Raw genomic sequence first — 18,820 nt, 5'->3', positions numbered from 1 at the left:
CATGTTTGGTATTCAGAGCCTGGTATTCTACACCTGAAAATCAGGTTAATGTAATGGTCGTTTTTCAATTCCCACCCCCACCCCCAATCCAGCTAGAGTTCCACAAGTGTATCTCTGGAGCCCTGTTCAGTCATTATTCCTGAATAGGATAAACAAATATGTGTAAGGGGCTCAGGGCCATACAGGTTCACATTGCCTCCAACATGCCTTGCGTTGCTTCCTCAGTCCCTGAGCACCACCTGCACCCGCATGCTCAGGAACCTGATACAGCAGGGTCATGGGGGGGGGGGATTCTACTTGCATTCAAGGGAACACAGGTAGAACCCGCTCTTGCTCAACCTGGCAAGGTCAGACAGAGGGAGGGCAGGACTGGAAACATTGGAGGTGGGGCTAGTGGGCACAGCCCCATGTTCCTTACATGTGTTTATATATGCCCTTTTTTGGACATAATGCCTGAACAGGGCTTGAGTGAACTAGGAATCTCACGTGCAGCACAAGGGAGGCAGAGTATAAACAGATATGTGAATTCCCACACCCACACCCACAAAACCACCTGTGACTTGTTTACAAGAGATGTTGTGTACTTTGCAAACCTGCTCAGCACTTTGATAGAGGGAAAGCAACATGCAATAGCCAAGGACTCAACACTTAGATTAGAAACCAGGATAAGTAACAGCAAGCACTTTAGCATTACTCAGAATTTCAGCCAGGGCAACAATGATAATGAAGAGTCCCACAGTATGCACAACAGCAAGCTGTTCTGCACTTTGGGCAAGAAACAATGTGCACTTATTACAGGATGCAGACTGATGTCCCAGCTAGCAATGTGGAAAATCCAAACCCTGTGAAAACTCCACCTACATTTCCCGCCCCAGATAAATGGCTTGAACATGCAATGCCCCTTTTTGATATAGCAGGGAAGGTATTTCACATTCCTGGTTAATATTTCATTGAACGTTATCATGAGCCTTTCTACACATGGATTTTATTGTGTGCTTGTGATTGCTCATGAATGATAGTTTGTGGGCCCTTTATACAACTTCATCCAGGGTATCTCCTACTCGTTGCAACTGTTATTGCAAGTTTTCTCCTAAAAGAGGAAAGTTTGCCATTATTTAGAAAATGTGCTACAAACCTGGGAACCCTGTTTTTTTGCGAGGGTTAAACAACCCTCTCATAACCCAACAACCACTGAGTGTGGGTTAGCACGATGTGGCTCTTACTCCTCTGGCTTATGGATGGGCACAGAACAGGGAGATGCACCTTCAGATGTGTGAAATGGCTTCTGGGACAGAGTGAAAAACAAATGCAGAGTATATTGAGACGGGGGTGGTGGTTAACATTACAATTCCTGAAAAGGGGAGGGACAATTTAAAAAGTCCTTTATGTGACCACAGCTTGTATGCCTGCCCAGAACAACTCGAGTGGATGTTCTACTGAAGTTATCTGGCACAATCTAGCAGGCTCAAGCTGTGCTGCAGGAATGGCACAACCAGAGCTAAGTCCATGGTTCAGAGGGCCCTTGGCAAGATGTTCTCAGTGCTCCCCGTGCGCTATTAATGCTACCTGTTCATTTGCCACTCCCTCAGGCTCAATATGCAACCACCTCCCTAAGGGAGAGGGCAAGATAGGCAGACTTTACAGCTTTTTCTGTGCTCCCATCACTGTTTGCTGACTTGAAGAGGGCAGGTGAACTGGCAGTATTATTGGGTCCAGAAGGCTTGAAGGACTGCTGGCAAAGGCCTTACTGGTACATAGGCAGCTGGCAATACCTACCCTGATGCCTGCACTGTATACAATGGTGCAGTAGTGCTTTCATTAATTTGAAGGATGTCTGTAATGTCTGGTTCTTATGAGGAGATTTGTAGAGCAGAATCCAAAGCAATCGAGGCTCCCGTATGGCAAACAAACAGTGTTTATTTCTTCATTGCAGACCAGCCTCCAGACAAACAGCAGCACAATCTGAATAGAAGGAAGTGATTAACCCACAAACCTTGATTACTTAAATACAGTTCAGCTGCACTGAGACACACTTTATCTTATTTATTTATTTGTTTATTTATTACATTTTTATACCGCCCAATAGCCAAAGCTCTCTGGGCGGTTCACAAAAATTAAAACCATAATAAAACAACCATAAAAAGCAGTATAAAAAGCACAACCAGGATAAAACCACGCAGCAAAATTGATATAAGATTAAAATACAGAGTTAAAACAGTAAAATTTAAATTTAAGTTAAAATTAAGAGTTAAAATACTGAGAGAATAAAAAGGTCTTCAGCTGGCGACGAAAGGAGTACAGTGTAGGCGCCAGGCGGACCTCTTAAAAGAACATTACACCACATCTTCCTTTCATAATAAAAACATATAGATATATATAAAAACAATATAAACATATAAACTGCATATTACAAATTATTAACAAAAGATTAAAAACAAGTATTACAATGGGGCCAGAGGTCACCAGTACTTAGCCCACCATTGAGAATGGTCTTTACCACCATCCTTTGTCAGGGAACATATCTTTCTGGTAAAGAGACAGGTCTGCCCCGAGATGTTACACATACGGGGTGCCTTTCTTCAGCTGGCCGTGCACATGCCTCACAAGATGTATTGTTGTCCTCATTGACATTTTCTGTATTTGTCATAGAGGAATCAGAAGGCTCACTAAGTTGATCACTCTGTTCTGTGGGAGCAGATTCACTCTGCTCTAAATCTTTATGACCACAGCTTTCGGATGCCCGACTTTGAAACCTTAAGTGGTGCCTATTATGCTGATATGTACACCCTTCCGGAGTCCCCACTTGACATGAACAAGGCTGTTCACATTTTGTTGTAACAACAGCTGGGAGCCATCCTTCATTTGACTCCATCCATACTGAATCTCCTTCTTGTAAGGGCTTAAGAGGCTTTGCTGTCTGATCATAAAAATACTTTTGTCTATCCTGGGCTCTCTGAAGGATCTTATGCACATCAGTGGGGATCTTAGGGCACAATAGATTATTTGTTACTGGAAGTTTACTTTTCAACATTCTGCCCATTAGCATTTGTGCAGGTGAATATGACATTCCAGTAACAGGTGTATTCTGATATTCTAGCAGTGCCAGATATGGGTCCACACGTGCCTCTTCTGACCTTTTTATAAGCTGTTTTATAGACTGGATTGCTCTTTCAACCATCCCATTAGATTATGGATATTGTGGACTGCTAAAACACTGTTCAAAACCCCAGTCCTGGGCAGGATCTACACTCCTGCTTTAAAGCGCTATAAAACTGTTATAAAGCACTTTAAAGCAATAGTGTAGATCCGGCCCTGAGCAAACAATCGAAACTCTCGACTAGCAACAGGCATATTGTCACTCACCAGTGTCCCCGGAATTCCATGATGAGCAAACACTGCTTTAAGGAACGTGTGGTCTACTCTCGTTGTCTTGACTTTCTCTCTAGTAACTCTGCTCTGGATCCCTTTCAATCTGGATTCCGTCCTTTGCATTCCACTGAAACAGCCCTTACCAAGATCACCAATGATCTTCTCACTGCCAAGTCTAAGGGCCATTATTCCGTTCTTATTCTCCTTGATCTAACTGCGGCCTTTGACACGGTTGATCACGATCTTCTCTTAGATTCCCTCCATGACCTTGGACTCTGTGGCTCTGTCTATAACTGGTTCGCCTCCTATCTAGAGGGTCGCTCTTTCAGCATGTCGGCTAACGGCAGCTCGTCCTCCTCTTTTCCCCTTTCAGTAGGGGTTCCGCAAGGCTCGGTGCTTGGCCCGTTGCTGTTTTCTTTATACATGCTGCCCTTGGGTAAGCTTATTCAATCTCATGGCCTCCAATATCACCTGTATGCCGATGATACACAATTATATCTCTCATCTCCGGAACTTTCTCCTGATGTCCACGATCGTATCTCAGCATGTCTTTCAGATATCTCAGCCTGGCTGCTTCATCGTCGTTTGAAACTTAATATGGCAAAAACTGAACTGCTTGTTTTTCCTCCTAAACCTTCTCCTCACCTCTCATTCTCTCTTACTGTCAACGATGTCACGCTTACTCCGGTAAAGGAAGCTCGTAGTCTTGGCTTTATATTTGATTCCTCGCTCTCCTTTATTCCTCATATCGAGACAGTAGCTAAATCCTGTCGTTTCTTCCTGTATAATATTGCCAGGATTCGACCATTTTTGTCTGTCTCTTCTGCCAAGACTCTCGTTCACGCACTGGTTATCTCTCGGTTGGACTACTGCAACCTTCTTCTCTCTGGCCTTCCCTCGTCTCACATCAGTCCGCTGGTCTCTGTCCACCACTCTGCCGCTAAGATCATCTTCTTGGCCCGCCGCTCTGACCATGTCACTCCACTTCTGAAATCTCTTCATTGGCTTCCAATTCACTCCAGAATCCAATATAAACTTCTCCTGCTGACCTTCAAAGCTTTTCACGGTCTAGCTCCTGTCTATCTCTCCTCTCTTATCTCACACTATTGCCCCGCTCGTGCTCTCCGCTCCCTGATGCCATGCTTCTCGCCTGCCCAAGGACCTCCACTTCCCTTACTCGGCTTCGTCCTTTTTCTTCTGCTGCCCCTTACGCCTGGAACGCTCTTCCAGAACACTTGAGAACTACCAACTCAATCACAGCTTTTAAAACTCAGCTAAAAACTTTTCTTTTCCCTATAGCTTTTAAATGTTGAGTTTGTTCTGACTCTATACTGTTAGCCTCACCCTACCTGGTGCCTGTTTACACTTCCCTGTGCCTGTTTGCATTCTCTTTCCCTCCTTATTGTTTACTACAACTTTATTAGATTATAAGCCTATGCGGCAGGGTCTTGCTATTTACTGTGTAATCTGTACAGCACCATGTACATTGATGGTGCTATATAAATAATAATAATAATAATAATAATAATAATAATAATAATAATAATAATAATTCTTGCAGTTTTGTCAGGCAAATTCAGTACTTCTGGGTATTTTGAAAAAATAATCAACCACTATAAGAAAAAGGGAAGAGCTATATCCAAAAATATCTACACCCAATTTTTCCCAAGGCATTTCCGGAATCTTATGTGGTTTAAGTGGCTCCTTTTCATAGAATCATAGAATAGCAGAGTTGGAAGGGGCTTACAAGGCCATTGAGTCCAACCCCCCTGCTCAATGCAGGAATCCACCCTAAAGCATCCCTGACAGATGGTTGTCCAGCTGCCTCTTGAAGGCCTCTAGTGTGGGAGAGCCCACAACCTCACCAGGCAACTGATTCCATTGTCGTACTGCTCTAACAGTCAGGAAGTTTTTTTCTGACGTCCAGCTGGAATCTGGCTTCCTTTAACTTGAGCCTATTATTCCGTGTCCTGCACTATGGGAGGATCGAGAAGAGATCCTGGCCCTCCTCTGTGTGACAACCTTTTAAATATTTGAAGAGTGCTATCATGTCTCCCCTCAATCTTCTCTTCTCCAGGCTAAACATGCCCAGTTCTTTCAGTCTTTTGATTGCTTGAAGCAAAATGAGCACAAACAACAATTTCTAACAACTGTCTCAATCTCTTTAGACATAACTGGCCAATACATTAAGTCTCTTGCTTTTGCCTTAGTTCTCTGAATGCCCTGATGAGACTTATGAAGTTGAGAGAGCATAGTCTATCTCTGGGACAAAGGAATAACCACTCTTTCTCCCATATAAAGAATACCATTCTGAGACCATAAATGGTCCTTGACTGACCAAAAAGATTTTACAACAGGGGAAACACCTCTCAAATGCTGTGGCCATCCCTGTTCTGTAAGTGCTGCCACCACTTGAAGTTGACGATCTTACTTTGTCGCTTCTTGTATAATAACTGCTCCATCTGGGGGCATAGCTAATGTGCTCACTTCATATACTACACTGTCACCTTCCAAAGAATCCTCATCAGCTATAGGAGGATCCACAGCAGCCCACAACAATGTATCAGCAATATACATAAGCTTGTCTGGGGTATACACTGCCTTTAGTTGATACTTCTGGAGCTATAAAAGCATACGCTGCAAGCAAGCAGGAGCAGCACCTATAGGTTTTTTTAAAAATTGTTTCCAAAGGTTTATGATCAGTCTGGACTAAAACAACTTTGCCAATCACATATTGATGGAATTTTTTTCATTGCATACAAAACAGCAAGCAATTCTTCCTCTATTTGGGTGTAATGTTGCTCTGACATGCTAAGTGAATAAATAAATAAGTGACCTTGATGCATAAAGCACTGGTTTATTCTCCTGAAGCAAACATGCTCCCGGACCATCTTTTGATGCATCAGCTTGCACAACAACTGGTTTTGTAACATCAAAATACTGGAGTACAGGTGCCTGACACAATTGCTGTTTAATAATCTCAAAAGCCTTCTGATGTTCTGGCATCCACTGAAATACAACATTCTTCCTCAGTAAATTTCTTAAGGATGCCGTCAATTTTGCCTCCTGTGGGATATACTCTGATATAGTATGGCCCCTAAAAATCTGAGCACCCCTTGTCTATCTTGTGGAGGCACCATTTTTCGAATGGCCTTAATTTCATGATCATCAGGTCGAACTCCCTGAGCAGTCACTATCTGACCCATATATTTCACAGAAATCAACTTTAAACTGGATCTTTTCTTTATTAAATTTGATGTTCTTAGCACACGCTGTTTCCATAACTTGATGTAATATCTTATCATGTTTCTCAACTGTCTCTGCTGCTATGATCATATTATCAGCTATCATATAAACCCCTTTTATGTGCCCAAAAGTCACCTCATTTTTTTTGCTGAAACACTTCACTAGCAGATTTAAGCCCAAATGGCAAACAATGAAAACAATACCTTCCCCAAGGCCTTCTTAAATATATATAACGTGATGAGAATTTGTCTAATTTTACCTGCCAATAACCATCTTATCTATAATAGTAAAAAAAAAACTTTCATTCCACCTAGATGACTCAAAACTTCTTCAATCATGGGGATAGTATAATGCTGGGGATGGTGTAAAAGCCGGAACGGAACGGAACAGGCCGGAACAGCCCCATTATATTAAAAAACCATACCAAAAAGAGTGGCATGTGTTAGCAACACTTGAGAACAATATTTTAGGACTAAAACCATACCAACATTATATCACTATTAACCCCAGAACTCCCAAAACGACGTCCGGAACAGAATGGGATGGCCGGAACGACCACTAGGGAACGAGCGATATCAACCAAACTCACCAGTCATGCATAACTAAATGGCAGGGATGCAATAAGCCACAAAAGTTGCCCCGAAACCACGTTCAGATACCCATTCCGGGCAAAAACGCGTATTGCGCAAAACAGGCCGTAACGGCAGCTTCCCAATGAGGTAAGTGAACCAAACTCACCAGATGCACATGACAAGGTGGGACAAATATAGAAAGCTCCAAAAGCTGTCCCAAAACCACGTTCAGATACCCGTTCCGGGCAAAAACACGTATTGCGCAAAATGGGCCATAATGGCAGCTTCCCAATGAGGTAAGTGAACCAAACTCACCAGATGCAAATGACAAGGTGGGGCAAATACAGAAAGCTCCAAAAGTTGCCCCAAAACCACGTTCAGATACCCGTTCCGGGCAAAAACGCGTATTGCGCAAAATGGGCCATAATGGCAGCTTCTCAATGAGGAAAGTCAACCAAACTCACCAGATGCACATAACCAGGTGGGACAAATATAGAAAGCTCCAAAAGTGGCCCGAAACCACGTCCAGATACCCGTTCAGGGCAAAAACGCGTATTGCGCAAAACCGGCCGTAACAGCAGCTTCGCAATGAGATAAGTGAACCAAACTCACCAGATGCACATGACAAGGTGGGACAAATATAGAAAGCTCCAAAAGTTACCCCAAAACCACGTTCAGATACTCGTTCCGGGCAAAAACGCGTATTGCGCAAAATGGGCCGTAACGGCAGCTTCCCAATGAGATAAGTGAACCAAACTCACCAGATGCACATGACAAGGTGGGACAAATATAGAAAGCTCCAAAAGTTGCCCCGAAACCACGTCCAGATACCCGTTCCGGGCAAAAACGCGTATTGCGCAAAACCTGCCGTAACGGCAGCTTCCCAATGAGATAAGTGAACCAAACTCACCAGATGTACATAACTAGGTGGGGCAAATATAGAAAGCTCCAAAAGTTGCCCCGAAACCACGTTCAGATACCCGTTTCGGGCAAAAACGCGTATTGCGCAAAATGGGCCGTAAAAGCAGCTTCCCAATGAGGAAAGTCCACCAAATTCACCAGATGCACATGACAAGGTGGGACAAATATAGAAAGCTCCAAAAGTTGCCCCGAAACCACGTCCAGATACCCGTTCTGGGCAAAAACGCGTATTGCGCAAAACGGCCGTAACGGCAGCTTCCCAATGAGATAAGTGAACCAAACTCACCAGATGCACATGACAAGGTGGGACAAATATAGAAAGCTCCAAAAGTTGCCCCAAAACCACGTTCAGATACTCGTTCCGGGCAAAAACGCGTATTGCGCAAAACCGGCCGTAACGGCAGCTTCCCAATGAGGAAAGTCAACCAAACTCACCAGATGCACATGACAAGGTGGGACAAATATAGAAAGCTCCAAAAGTTGCCCCGAAACCACGTTCACATATCCGTTCCGGGCAAAAACGCGTATTGCGCAAAATGGGCCGTAATGGCAGCTTCCCAATGAGATAAGTGAAGCAAACTCACCAGATGCACATGACAAGGTGGGACAAATATAGAAAGTTCCAAAAGTTGCCCCGAAACCACGTTCAGATATCCGTTCCGGGCAAAAACGCGTATTGCTCAAAATGGGACGTAACGGCAGCTTTCCAATGAGGTAAGTGAACCAAACTCACCAGATGCACATAACTAGGTGGGACAAATATAGAAAACTCCAAAGGTTGCCCCGAAACCATGTTCAGATACCCGTTCCGGGCAAAAACGCGTATTGCGCAAAATGGGCCGTAACGGCAGCTTCCCAATGAGATAAGTGAACCAAACTCACCAGATGCACATGACAAGGTGGGACAAATATAGAAAGCTCCAAAAGTTGCCCCAAAACCACGTTCAGATACTCGTTCCGGGCAAAAACACGTATTGCACAAAACCGGCCGTAACGGCAGCTTCCCAATGAGGAAAGTCAACCAAACTCACCAGATGCACATGACAATGTGGGACAAATATAGAAAGCTCCAAAAGTTGCCCCAAAACCATGTTCAGATATCCGTTCCGGGCAAAAACGCGTATTGCGCAAAATGGGCCGTAACGGCAGCTTCCCAATGAGGTAAGTCAACCAAACTCACCAGATGCACATGACAAGGTGGGACAAATATAGAAAGCTCCAAAAGTTCATCTTGGTCTTTGTGCTTAATGGGTTATTAGTGCAAGAAACCCAAGGAGGACACCATGGTTCTGTGCGAGGGAGCATGTCAGGATTGGTACCATCTCTCTTGCCTTGAGATAAATCAAGCTTCTCATGGTATATTCAAATGTCCAAAGTGTTGTGAGAAATGAATAATCTACACTGTAGGCAAAAATTTATGTTAACAGGTGCTATATGTTAGCATTTACATTTACACACACACACAGAGAGAGAGAGAGAGAGAGAGAGAGAGTATATATAGATAGATATTATGTACATTGTTTTTGTTCTTACTGTTTGTGGTTATTTTTCTTGTATTCATGTTTTCTTAAAGAATATGACTAAAGAAGTGTATATGTTAATAAAGCTTCAGAACATCACAGCCAATGACAATGGGTTATACTGAATCAAACAAATGGTCAACCTAGCTCCCTCTTATTCACATGGGGCTAACCTATTCAAGACACCTAACATACAATTAAAAATTGTGTGATTGGCTTTTAAAAATAAATTCCATGTTTGGGGAGGGGAGAGGTACCTGTCAGGATTGTGGAATGTGGGCATTAACGCTTTGTCTCCTGGTGTGATAAGGGTGACCAGATGACCCGGAAAACCCGGGAGACCTCTGGAAAAACTGAGATCTCCAGGGCAACCGGGACTGGCACCCAATTTCCTGGGGGAAAGGGCTGAGGGGGAAGGCCTCCATCAGCCCTGGAAGGGGTTGGGGGCCGCATTTTTGGACTTCCTGGAATGCAGCCTCCAGTACTCCCATGGCAATCCTCAAAAGACCTGGGCTTTTTTGACAGAACATTTATATCCCACCCGCCACCCAGAAACGCATGGTGAACTACAATGGCCTTTCCCAATTTTGTAATAACCCTGTGGGATAAGTTAGGTTGAAAGATGTGAATAGCCACAGGTCATTGTAAGCTTCATGATGGAATGAGACAGTCCAACCCCAACAATGCCATCATAGACTGATATTTTAAGCACACTATCAAACCACATGACAACTATGGGCTTCTGTAGGAAACCATCTTTGCAGAACTTCACTCTGGATTCTGAGAAAGTTTATTAAATGTTCCAGTTAGTACAATGAAAGTAGTTTATTTGATTGCATTCACACACATAGAAGTTGCCTTTCGAGGCAATTTCCCGACAATAGATAGTGCCTCATTTTCCTCACCCATAATTTTCTTTTCCAGCTAATTTTGGGAATATGAACTATGGCCTGGAATGGGTAACAGAACATGACTTTCATGGAAATTTCAGAGGTTATTGTATCTGTCCCATCTAGTAATGTGCTTCTGGTGAGTTTGGTTGACTTACCTCATTGGGAAGCTGCCGTTACGGCTCGTTTGGGGCAATACAGACTTTTGCCCGGAACGGATATCAGAACAAGGTTTCGGGGCAACTTTTGGAGCTTTTTACATCTGTCCCACCTAGTAATGTGCATCTGGTGAGTTTGGTGGACTTATTGGGAAGCTGTCATTACAGTCCGTTTTGAGCAATATGAACTTTTGCCCAGAACGAGTATCGGAACGTGGTTTCGGGGCAACATTGGGAGCTTTTTACATCTGTCCCACCTAGTAATGTATGTCTGGTGAGTTTGGTTGACTTATCTCATTGGGAAGCTGTCGTTAAGACCCGTTTTGCGCAATTCGGACTTTTGCCCAGAACGGGTATCTGAACATGGTTTCGGGGCAACTTTTGGAGCTTTCTATATTTGTCCCACCTTGTCATGTGCATCTGGTGAGTTTGGTTCACTTACCTCATTGGGAAGCTGCCGTTACGGCCCATTTTGCGCAATACACGTTTTTGCCCGGAACGGGTATCTGAACGTGGTTTTGGGGCAACTTTTGGAGCTTTCTATATTTGTCCCACCTTGTCATGTGCATCTGGTGAGTTTGGTTCACTTACCTCATTGGGAAGCTGCTGTTACGGCCCATTTTGCGCAATACGCATCTTTGCCCGGAACGGGTATCTGAACGTGGTTTTGGGGCAACGTTTGGAGGTTTCTATATTTGTCCCACCTAGTTATGTGCATCTGGTGAGTTTGGTTCACTTATCTCATTGGGAAGCTGCCGTTACGCCCCATTTTGCGCAATACGCGTTTTTGCCCGGAACGGGTATCTGAACATGGTTTCGGGGCAACCTTTGGAGTTTTCTATATTTGTCCCACCTAGTTATGTGCATCTGGTGAGTTTGGTTCACTTACCTCATTGGGAAGCTGCCGTTACGTCCCATTTTGCGCAATACGCGTTTTTGCCCGGAACGGGTATCTGAACGTGGTTTCGGGGCAACTTTTGGAGCTTTCTATATTTATCCCACATTGTCATGTGCATCTGGTGAGTTTGGTTCACTTACCTCATTGGGAAGCTGCCGTTACGGCCCATTTTGCACAATACGCATTTTTGCCCTGAACGGGTATCTGAACGTGGTTTCGGGGCAACTTTTGTGGCTTATTGCATCCCTGCCATTTAGTTATGCATGACTGGTGAGTTTGGTTGATATCGCTCGTTCCCTAGTGGTCGTTCCGGCCATCCCATTCTGTTCCGGACGTCGTTTTGAGAGTTCTGGGGTTAATAGTGATATAATATTGGTATGATTTTAGTCCTAAAATATTGTTCTCAAGTGTTGCTAACACATGCCACTGTTTTTGGTATGTTTTTTTAATATAATGTGGCTGTTCCGGCCTGTTCCGTTCCGTTCCGGCTTTTACACCGTCCCATAATGCTGTCTTCAAACTGCTTTATTAAGACATATACATATACGTATATGTCTTTATCAAGACATATACGCAATTTCCCATTCTTTTTTCCAGTAATAACAAGGCTGCTCACCCAATCTGTAGGACCTGTAACTTCAGATATCGCTTCTGCAGTCTCCATCTTGCCTAAAGTATCTTTCAGTCTATCCAGTATTGCAAAAGGCACCTTCCGACATCCATGAATGACAGGAACAACTGTTCTCATGTATATGATGAGAACCTTCAAACTCACCCAAACCTTTGAAAACATCAGAATACATATCAAGCAGCCCTTCCTCTGCCTAAAGTTCAGCTACTGTACATTTGTAATTTCAACTCGACCAATCAAAACTAAAGCCTCACAGGTTGACCTACCCAATAATGGAATTGCAGAACAATCTGTTACATAAAACAATAATCTAACTATTCCCTTTAAAGTGTTGCATTCAGGAACAATAGTTCCCAAAGGCGTGTCCCACCATAAGCCACAAGAGTTACATCACTTTTGGTTAGTACATTTTTTCCTGGTAACCCACTCAATATTTTAAATGGCAAGACATCGGCCTCAGCCCCAGTATCTAATTTGAACTTTACTGAAAGTCCTTTTATTAACATACCATCCAGTACTTTTTTTTTTTTTGCACTTAAAACCATTAGTCTCTTGGGATAATTTCCCTATTCACAAACTGCTTACATCAAACTCATGAATCTGATGTCTTTGTTGTCCTTTATCAAAACTTGATGTTGTTTTACATAATTTGGCATAATGATTTTTTTATGCCACATTTATTGCAGGTCTTTCTAAATGCTGGACAATTTCGAGGTTTGTGTGCTAAACCACAATAGGGGCACTTGTTATCTCTAGCCTGTGCATATATACTTTCAAATTGTGACTTTTCGACTCTAAGAATTTGAGCTGGAATCTCTTCATGATTTTTGTTAGTTACATAGGGTGACCATATGAAAAGGAGGCCAGGGCTCCTGTATCTTTAACAGTTGCATAGAAAAGGGAATTTCAGCAGGTGTCATTTGTATATATGGAGAACCTGGTGAAATTCCCTCTTCATCACAACAGTGAAAGGTTCAGGAGCGATTCTAGAGTAACCAGATTTAAAAGAGGGCAGGGCACCTGCAGCTTTAACTGTTGTGATGAAGAGGAAATTTCACCAGGTTCTCCATATGTACAAATGACACCTGCTGAAATTCCCTTTTCTATGCAGCTGTTAAAGATACAGGAGCCCTGTCCTCCTTTTCATATGGTCACCCTAAGTTACATATACCTCATGCAGCTCCTTAGAGGGAAATGCTATAGTCTGCAACTGATCTCTTGTTACCTCAGCCACATGGCATATTTCAACTGTTTTCTCAAGAGTAAGTTCAGATTCCTTCAAAAGTCTTTCTTTTAATCCCTTCTCCTTCACACTAAACACAATTTTATCGCTCACCATATCATTAGCTGCACTACAAATTCACAGCTGCTAGCTTTCAGCTTGTTCAGTAACAAATTGTTCCATGATGTCTCGTCTCTGTGAGTAGCTCTAAAAAGTACATTGTTCAAACACCACATTCTTATGAGGAGTGCAGTATTCTCTGCCAAATTACCTTGCAAAGCAAGTGGATGAGGAGGCTGAAATGAATCCATATCTTCAGCTAAAACAAACAAATTCTCAACTGTAGATAGAAAAAAAAACACAGCCTACTCCGACGTCTGATACCATGTAATGTCGGGTTCTTAAGAGGAGATTTGAGAAGAAGAATCCAAAGCAATCAAGGCTCCCATATGGCAAACAATGTTTATTTCTCCATTGCAGACCAGTGTCCAGACAAACAGCATCATGCTCTGAATAGAAGAAAGTGATTAACCTTGATTACTTAAATACAGTTCAGCTGTCCTGAGAAACACTTTGTCTTAAAAGAACATTACGCCACAATGTGTGCCCAGGAGAATTTCCCATGGTATTGTGCCCATTCTTACTCACCTCCTGTGTAAGGCTGAGGAACAAGACGTTCAGTTCCCATTTCAAAGTGATCTTATCTAGCATTGCGCTTTCAAACCACTCTACAAATTGAAACACAGCCATCGTTTGAAACGCACGCTTCTCCAAATTTGGCAATGGAGTTCTCCAGTCAAAAACTGCATTAAAAATGTGTATATCAGGGTAAACATGGTTCAAATGCATCATTTTGGGGAAATTGCTTGCAAAAACATGTGAATATTAGACAAAGTGCATACAAACGTGCATGTAGTAGGAAGAAATTTGCACAAAATTCCTTATGGATTTTTATGTGAACATAACAAACAAACAAACACTCGAAGTTTGAGACAAACCGGATTTAAGTTTGGGAAAAATGAGAAATGAAAATTGAAAGTTTCTTCCATCCTGACACTTATGTATCTGTTTCCAACTCTGGAGCTGATTACTCTAATTGTGGAAAGTATCTCTCTTCTCTACATTGTCTAGATATCCATCAAACACAGACAAAGAAATGGTAGTTCTGAAGATGGTTGCTGACAATGGCCAAGAAATGGGAATGTTAAGGTAAGAATTCTCAAATTTCCATTAAAAATAAGGTGACATCATTTCTTTGCATTTTACAGAAAAAGCAGGGGAGCTGAGAGACAGAGCTACAGACAGACAAGTAGGTGAGGAAAGAGGGGGAAAGGGGGTCACTGAGAGACGAGGCTGCTGACTTGTAATAATTCAGATGGACATATAGAGGAGAGCACATTAACAGAGAGATGGATGCAGAGAGATCTGTGATTTTGCAAATAAGGAAGTAAACGTATGCAAAACAAGAGGGGGAAAGGAATTCAAAGAATGGGCTAAAAAGGAAACATTGAACTTGATCTCCTGGGTTTATAAAAATGTGAAGTGTGACCCTCATAGATCTGGCTGGCACACATGGCAGAATGAGGCGTAGAATGGGTTAGACCACTTCAGACTGAAAATAGTGGACACTAATTCTCATTTTAAAAACAAAAAAACAAACCTCCCCCTGCCCCCCCCCCCCCGGATTGGATTTCTCTGGAAGTGAATGCTTTCCCATTAATTTTAATCTTCTGATCATGTTCTAGCTGGTTTGCCATTCACCCAGTCAGTATGAACAACACCAACAATCTTACAAACAGTGACAACGTGGGTTATGCAGCGTATCTCTTTGAAAAAGAGAAGAATGAAGGATACTTGACAGGAAAGGTATGGACAATTTATGGTGATCATCTTAATATAAATTAAGATTTCACAAATAGCATATTGTAACACATTCCTGTGTTCAAACTAGTAATATCAGTCAATGTAAATTGTGGTTACATTGGACAGAGAAATTCCATAGCTCTATACTGTTGTTGTTGTTGTTTGTTTGTTTTTTGTTCCCCCCCCCCAATTTTAGCAAAGGTAAGTTACATTTTATTTATTTATTTATTTATTTATTACATTTCTATACCGCCTAATAGCCGGAGCTCTCTGGGCGGTTCACAAAAATTAAAAACATTCAAAGTATAAAACAACAGTATAATATAAACCATAATATAAAATACAATATAAAAGCTCAACCAGATAAATAATAGTAAGTTCCCCCCAAAATTGTAGTAGGCATTGCATCTATCCAGTAGAATTTTAGGATATTTTTAGTATGTTTTTAAGATGCGTTTAGGATGTTTTTAATCAGTATTTTATGTATTTTGTGCTTGTTGTTGTTCCCTGCCTCGATCCAATCAGAGAGGCGAGTAAGAAATTTATTATTATTATTATCATCATCAACATCATCATCATCCTCTTCCTCCTCCTCCTTCTGGAACCTGAATTCTAGTCCAGAAAGTATGCCTACATTCTCATAAAATATTGGTCGTGATCCAGCTGAAGCTAAACATTTAGACATTTTAAGAGGCCCTTCTTTCGAGACTGCCAGCTTTAGATAAATGCTTGGTGGCAATGCATAACAGGGCCTCCTTGGTGGCCACTCCCTGGACTGTGGAACTCCTTGCCGAGGGAGGCTAGGTTCACTCTCTGTCTCTTCCACCAGCAGGCAAAGCCAACTTCTTTCAAGTGGGCCTTTGGTGTGTAAGCGAGTCCATTGAGCTAGGTGCTGCTTCTGTTCTGTTGTTGTTGTGATTTTAATTGCAGTGGAGGCTGGTGACTCTGATTTTGGTGAGGATGTGAATCCATTCTGGGTGTCACTCAGAACGATCTAGAACTCTAAAGGATTGTTCCCTTCGTGTATTTTCTTGTTGTTCTTTTTTATCAGTGATTGTGGGCTACCTTGCCATTTTTGGTAGAAAAGCAGGGTATAGATCAAATAAATAACTAAATAAATGCATTTTTATGGAAGACAGTAAGGAGCATCCTTAAACCTCCCATTGAAATTGATGGGATGTAACAATACCCCTTTTATTGTGAATTTAACAAAACAGAACAGAACAGTCGTTGTGGGAGACTCCCTGCTGCGTGGGATTAAAACCCAAGTATGTCGTGAAGACCCATGGACTTGCCAGGTGTGCTGTCTCCCTGGAGCACAGATTAGAGATGTGACTGAAGGGTTACCGAAGCTCATAAAGCCCACGGACACATACCCCTTTCTTCTCATCCATGTGGGAACAAATGATGTCGCCAAGCAGAGCTACGAAGAAATCATTTCAGACTTTGAAGCTCTGGGAAGGAAACTGAAGAACTTTGGGGCCCAGGTAGTTTTCTCATCCATCCTCCTGGTTCTTGGAAGAGGATTAGAAAGGGAAAGAAAAATACTCTGGATGAACGACTGGCTACAAAGGTGGTGCCGATGTGAGAGTTTTGGATTCTGGGACCAAGGGCTACGCTACTTGGAACATGGACTGCTGGCAAGGGATGGGTTGCACCTCACAAGGGCTGGAAAGAATGTGTTCGTAAACTTCGTGGCAACAATGGATGACGACCAATGCACCACAGTACAGAGAACAGCTCCAATAGTGCCCCAAAATAGTGTCTGCAACAATGTAAGAACAAAGCCAGACTATAAAACACATTGTCTTTGTTGTCTATATACTAATACCCAGAGCATGGGAAACAAACAGAATGAACTTGAACTCTTATTACATGAAGGCAAATACGACTTGATAGGTATAACTGAAACTTGGTGGGATGACTCCCATGACTGGAATATAGCAATTGAAGGATATAACTTGTTCAAAAAGAACAGAAGAAATAGAAAGGGAGGTGGAGTTGCACTATATGTTAAAAATACCTATCCCTGCACAGAAATACAGGCGGATCAGACTGGGAGCCCCGTCGAGAGCATCTGCATTAAAATAAATGGGGCAAGGAATAAAAAGAACATGATAATCGGAGTCTACTACCGACCACCCAATCAAGGAGAAGAAGAGGACGAAACTTTTGAGAAACAAATTGCCAGTGTTTCAAGGAAGTGTGATGTAGTAGTGATGGGGGACTTCAATTACCCTGATATCTGTTGGGAGACAAATACTGCCAAAAGCAGCCCTTCCAAGAAATTCCTGACATGTGTGGGTGATAACTTTCTCCTACAGAAGGTGGAGGAAGGAACTAGAGGATCAGCAATCCTTGACTTGATATTGACCAATAGGGATGACTTAGTGGAAAAAGTGGCAGTTACAGGAACTCTGGGGGAATACTTGAATTCTTGATGATGAAGGAGACAAAAGTTGAGTGTAGCCATACACATACTCTGGATTTTAGGAAAGCTGATTTTAATAAATTCAGAACTATGATAAGTAAGGTCCCGTGGCCAGTGAGCCTAATGAGAAAAGGAGTGCAGGATGAGTGGGAGTATTTTAAAAAGGAAATTTTAAAGGCATAGTTACAAACAATTCCAACAAGGAGAAAAGATAGAAGACAACAGAGGAAACCAATGTGGCTCCACAAAAAGCTTAGAGATGACCTGAAAACAAAAAAGGATACATATGGGAAGTGGAAGGAAGGCCAGGCTACAAAAGAAGAGTACAGACAAGTGGCGCAGAAGTGCCGAAATGGCGTCAGGAAGGCTAAAGCTGTGAATGAGCTGAGATTAGCGAGGGATGCTAAAAGAAATAAAAAGGCTTTCTTCAGATACGTGAGTAGTAAAAGACAGAGGAAAGAAATGGTGGTTCAACTGCTTAATGAGGATGGCAAATTGATAACAGATGACAAAGAAAAGGCTGAAGTGCTCAATTCCTACTTTGCCTCAGTCTTCTCCCAAAAGCAAGTCTATGACCCCCCTGGAGAAAGTGAAGCAGAAGTTGAGGGGGCAGGATTGCAATTTGAGATGGATACACAAATGGTCAAAGAACACCTAATTTCCTTGAATGAGTTCAAATCTCCAGGGCCCGATGAACTGCATCCTAGAGTAATGAAGGAGCTAGTGGAAGAACTCTCAGAACCTTTGTCCATTATATTTGCAAAATCAAGGAAGACGGGTGAGGTGCCGAACAACTGGAGGAGGGCTAACGTTGTCCCTATCTTCAAAAATGGCAAAAAGGAGGAACCTGGGAACTGCAGACCAGTCAGTCTGACATCCATCCCTGGGAAAATTCTGGAGCAGATTATAAAGAAGTCAATCTGTAAACACCTTGAAATCAATGCGGTGATCACTAGAAGCCAACATGGATTTGTCAGGAACAAGTCCTGTCAGACTAATTTGATCTCATTTTTTGATCGGGTAACCTCCCTTGTGGACTGTGGGAATGCTGTGGATGTCATATATTTTGACTTCAGCAAAGCTTTTAACAAAGTGCCCC

General features: G+C 42.5%; 1 protein-coding gene across 1 annotated transcript in view; it reads left to right on the top strand.

Moving 5' to 3' along the window:
• Positions 1–18,820, top strand: part of ASAH2 (N-acylsphingosine amidohydrolase 2) — a 65,726-nt gene that overhangs the window by 23,703 nt on the left and 23,203 nt on the right. The window contains exons 7-8 of the mRNA XM_063132914.1: positions 14,559–14,636; positions 15,173–15,293. Of these exons, the coding sequence (XP_062988984.1) occupies positions 14,559–14,636; positions 15,173–15,293 (199 nt within the window). The remainder of the gene's footprint in view (positions 1–14,558; positions 14,637–15,172; positions 15,294–18,820) is intronic.

Source organism: Elgaria multicarinata, chromosome 8 (assembly GCF_023053635.1).
Source record: "Elgaria multicarinata webbii isolate HBS135686 ecotype San Diego chromosome 8, rElgMul1.1.pri, whole genome shotgun sequence".
Lineage (NCBI taxonomy): Eukaryota > Metazoa > Chordata > Lepidosauria > Squamata > Anguidae > Elgaria > Elgaria multicarinata.
The sequence above is the reverse complement of the archived record's forward strand: the minus strand, read 5'-3'. Positions and strand labels throughout refer to the sequence as shown.